General features: G+C 55.5%; 1 protein-coding gene across 1 annotated transcript in view; it reads left to right on the top strand.

The window, feature by feature from the left end:
* Window positions 1-1,798: 1,798 nt before the first annotated feature.
* The window catches only part of Nefl (neurofilament light), a 4,212-nt gene continuing 2,759 nt past the window's right edge, over window positions 1,799-3,251 (top strand). Inside the window, exon 1 of the mRNA XM_017802695.1 lies at window positions 1,799-3,193. Within this exon, the coding sequence (XP_017658184.1) occupies window positions 2,147-3,193 (1,047 nt within the window). The 5' untranslated portion in view covers window positions 1,799-2,146. The remainder of the gene's footprint in view (window positions 3,194-3,251) is intronic.

Genomic DNA, 3,251 nt, shown 5'->3' with positions numbered 1-3,251 from the left:
AGGAGCACTGCTTGCTTCTCTCTTAAAAAGCAAGAAACAAAACAAAACAAAACATGCTAATTAACTTAAGATCTCAGAAGGTGAAACTCCCCAGGAGGGGGCTGGCAGAGTGGAAGCAGACTCGAATACCCAGGAGTGTGTGTGAGGTATGTAGACTCACACAAAAGACTAAAATACAGGTTACATGCAGCCGGCTGAAATAAACCAGCTGCCACTGTACATCTATATCTAGCACAACGGCAGAGACAGCTAAAGCTTATCCAGGGCCTCTCTATGTTAGGAGACTTGAGGGCTGCAGTGAATCACTGGAATAAGTACCTGACCCTCTCGGGCCAGCCAATTCTCAGTCAGCCTTAGTGAGTTTAGACTTGAAAGCCTAGAATGTATGAGTTGGGTGGATCTCTAAAGTAGCTTAGACTTGACAGATTAAACACCAAAAATCGTACCCGACTTTCTCTTCTGCGGTTCTTTCCTCTGCCAGGAAGAGTTGGGTACCAGAATCACGGTGTGTGTGTGTGTGTGTGTATGTGTGTGTGTGTTTTAAGGTTGGAAAGGATCATGCAGAATAACCCTCATCCCACCCTCTTCTCTGTCCGCAGTTCTATTTGAAAACTTACCCATTTACCCTTAGTGTGCCTTTTAAAGGGATCAGTAAGTTGGACGTCAAGTAGGGTGTTACCAATATCAAACAAAAGGCCAAATGCTTGTTTTAAAAGTCTCAGATCTACTACAAATTTCTGCAGTATCTCTAGGGAATTGGAGGGACTCCAAGCGTGTGAAAACGCTGCACCCACGTGCGCTACGGCGTGCCCACTCTGGTATCTGGGCACTTCCTGAAGAAAGCCCACATATTCCTGGGTATATCTGTTACCTATGAATCTGACCAGGTTATTTGTTTTCTGTCTGCCTCAGCGCGAGAAGTCTCCAAGCCGAGCTTTCTTTCCCGGGAGAGGAGAGGAGACCACACCCAGCGCTCACAGCTGCTTCTCTCAAAAATCATCAGCCACCTGCACGACTTGTACAAACCATCAGGTTGGGGTACCACACAGGTGTAAAAAAGAAGAGAGGAGGCTTTGGATGTGATGGAAGCGGCGATGTGAAGCAGGGATGTAGTTTATGGAGGATTCAGGCAGCCTAAGTTCCCCTGCCGACTGCCGCCGCCTTTGCTCTGCAATTTCTTCTTCCCCTGGTTAGTTTAAAACTCCTTGCTGGTCTCTTCCACAACCACCTACACCCTACACACAAAGCACTTTGACTTCATTCCCCACAAAGAAAGAAATTTTAGGAAGAGTACCATAATAACTGCTGTAAAGGTTTAGAAATGCTGGTGAACACCCACTGTGCTGAGGTCTTAGCCGAGTGTGTGAGTGTGTGTGTGAGTGTGTGTGTGTGTGTGAGCGCTGGGGCAGGGCCCCCAGGTGTTCAGAAGCAAAGCATTAAAAAAAAGAAAGAAAGAAAAAATAAGAGAAGAAAACCTAAGTGAGAGGAAGAGGGATGAATTCGAGTCAGAAATAGCTCTTATAAAGAAATGTAAAACTTTGCTTCATAAATGTTGCATGGATGCAACATTACTGTACCCGGGACACACACAGCAAGGCCACCATAAACAGAGCCAGACGCTAAAGGTGGGGGTCCCTGGTGAGGAGCGCGCTCGGGGGTCAGGGTGTCTTTGAGGTGCAGGGTATGAAAAACTGATGTGTCAGTGGAGAGCGAGAACCTGTTATTGGGAACATTTGCAGATCCGAGTGATGTGAGCTTCAGGCATTAATAGGCGGGATGGGCCGGGGGAGCGGGAGAGGAAAGGAAATGAGTCGGGGGTCAGAGGGGTCTGGGAGAAAGGCGAGGGCCTGGGAGGAGAGCAGCCAGGATGGGAGGCACAGCTCGCTAGCCGCCCGTCGCTCGCCCCCGCCTTCCCTTTTGCGCAGAATCCTCCCCTTGGCTGCAGCAGTGCGCTGCCCCCACTGGCCGCGCGCGATGATGGATAGCAGGCTGCGTCAGAATCCTCCCGGCGTATAAATAGAGGTGGCCGGCCGGAGCCGAGCCGCACACAGCCATCCATCCTCCCCTCTCCCTCTTCTCCCGGTCCTTCCTTCTCTCTAGGCCCCTCATCCCCGCAGCCGGCCGGAGGGGCGCCGCGGCCGCCAGCATGAGTTCGTTCAGCTACGAGCCGTACTACTCGACTTCCTACAAGCGGCGCTACGTGGAGACGCCCCGGGTGCACATCTCCAGCGTGCGCAGCGGCTACAGCTCCGCGCGCTCCGCGTACTCCAGCTACTCGGCGCCCGTGTCCTCCTCGCTGTCCGTGCGCCGCAGCTACTCCTCCAGCTCCGGCTCCTTGATGCCCAGCCTGGAGAACCTCGACCTCAGCCAGGTAGCCGCCATCAGCAACGACCTCAAGTCCATCCGCACGCAGGAGAAGGCGCAGCTCCAGGACCTCAACGATCGCTTCGCCAGCTTCATCGAGCGCGTGCACGAGCTGGAACAGCAGAACAAGGTCCTGGAAGCCGAGCTGCTGGTGCTGCGCCAGAAGCACTCGGAACCGTCCCGCTTCCGCGCCCTCTACGAGCAGGAGATCCGCGACCTGCGGCTGGCGGCCGAGGACGCCACCAACGAGAAGCAGGCGCTGCAGGGCGAGCGCGAGGGGCTGGAGGACACACTGCGCAACCTGCAGGCGCGCTACGAGGAGGAGGTGCTGAGCCGCGAGGACGCCGAGGGCCGGCTGATGGAAGCGCGCAAAGGCGCCGATGAGGCCGCGCTCGCCCGCGCCGAGCTGGAGAAGCGCATCGACAGCCTGATGGACGAGATCGCCTTCCTGAAGAAAGTGCACGAAGAGGAGATCGCCGAGCTGCAGGCTCAGATCCAGTACGCGCAGATCTCCGTGGAGATGGACGTGTCCTCCAAGCCCGACCTCTCCGCCGCGCTCAAGGACATCCGCGCTCAGTACGAGAAGCTGGCCGCCAAGAACATGCAGAACGCCGAAGAGTGGTTCAAGAGCCGCTTCACCGTGCTCACCGAGAGCGCAGCCAAAAACACCGACGCCGTGCGCGCCGCCAAGGACGAGGTGTCCGAGAGCCGCCGCCTGCTCAAGGCCAAGACCCTGGAGATCGAAGCTTGCCGGGGGATGAACGAAGCGCTGGAGAAGCAGCTGCAGGAACTGGAAGACAAGCAGAACGCCGACATCAGTGCCATGCAGGTATGGCAAGGTCTGAACTCCAGTGGGGGAGGGGGAGGCTGCAAAATCGGGGGGAGGG

Source organism: Nannospalax galili, unplaced genomic scaffold (genome assembly GCF_000622305.1).
Source record: "Nannospalax galili isolate Female #2095 unplaced genomic scaffold, S.galili_v1.0 scaffold291, whole genome shotgun sequence".
Lineage (NCBI taxonomy): Eukaryota > Metazoa > Chordata > Mammalia > Rodentia > Spalacidae > Nannospalax > Nannospalax galili.
Note: the sequence above shows the minus strand (reverse complement) of the source record. Positions and strands in the feature narration are given on the sequence as shown.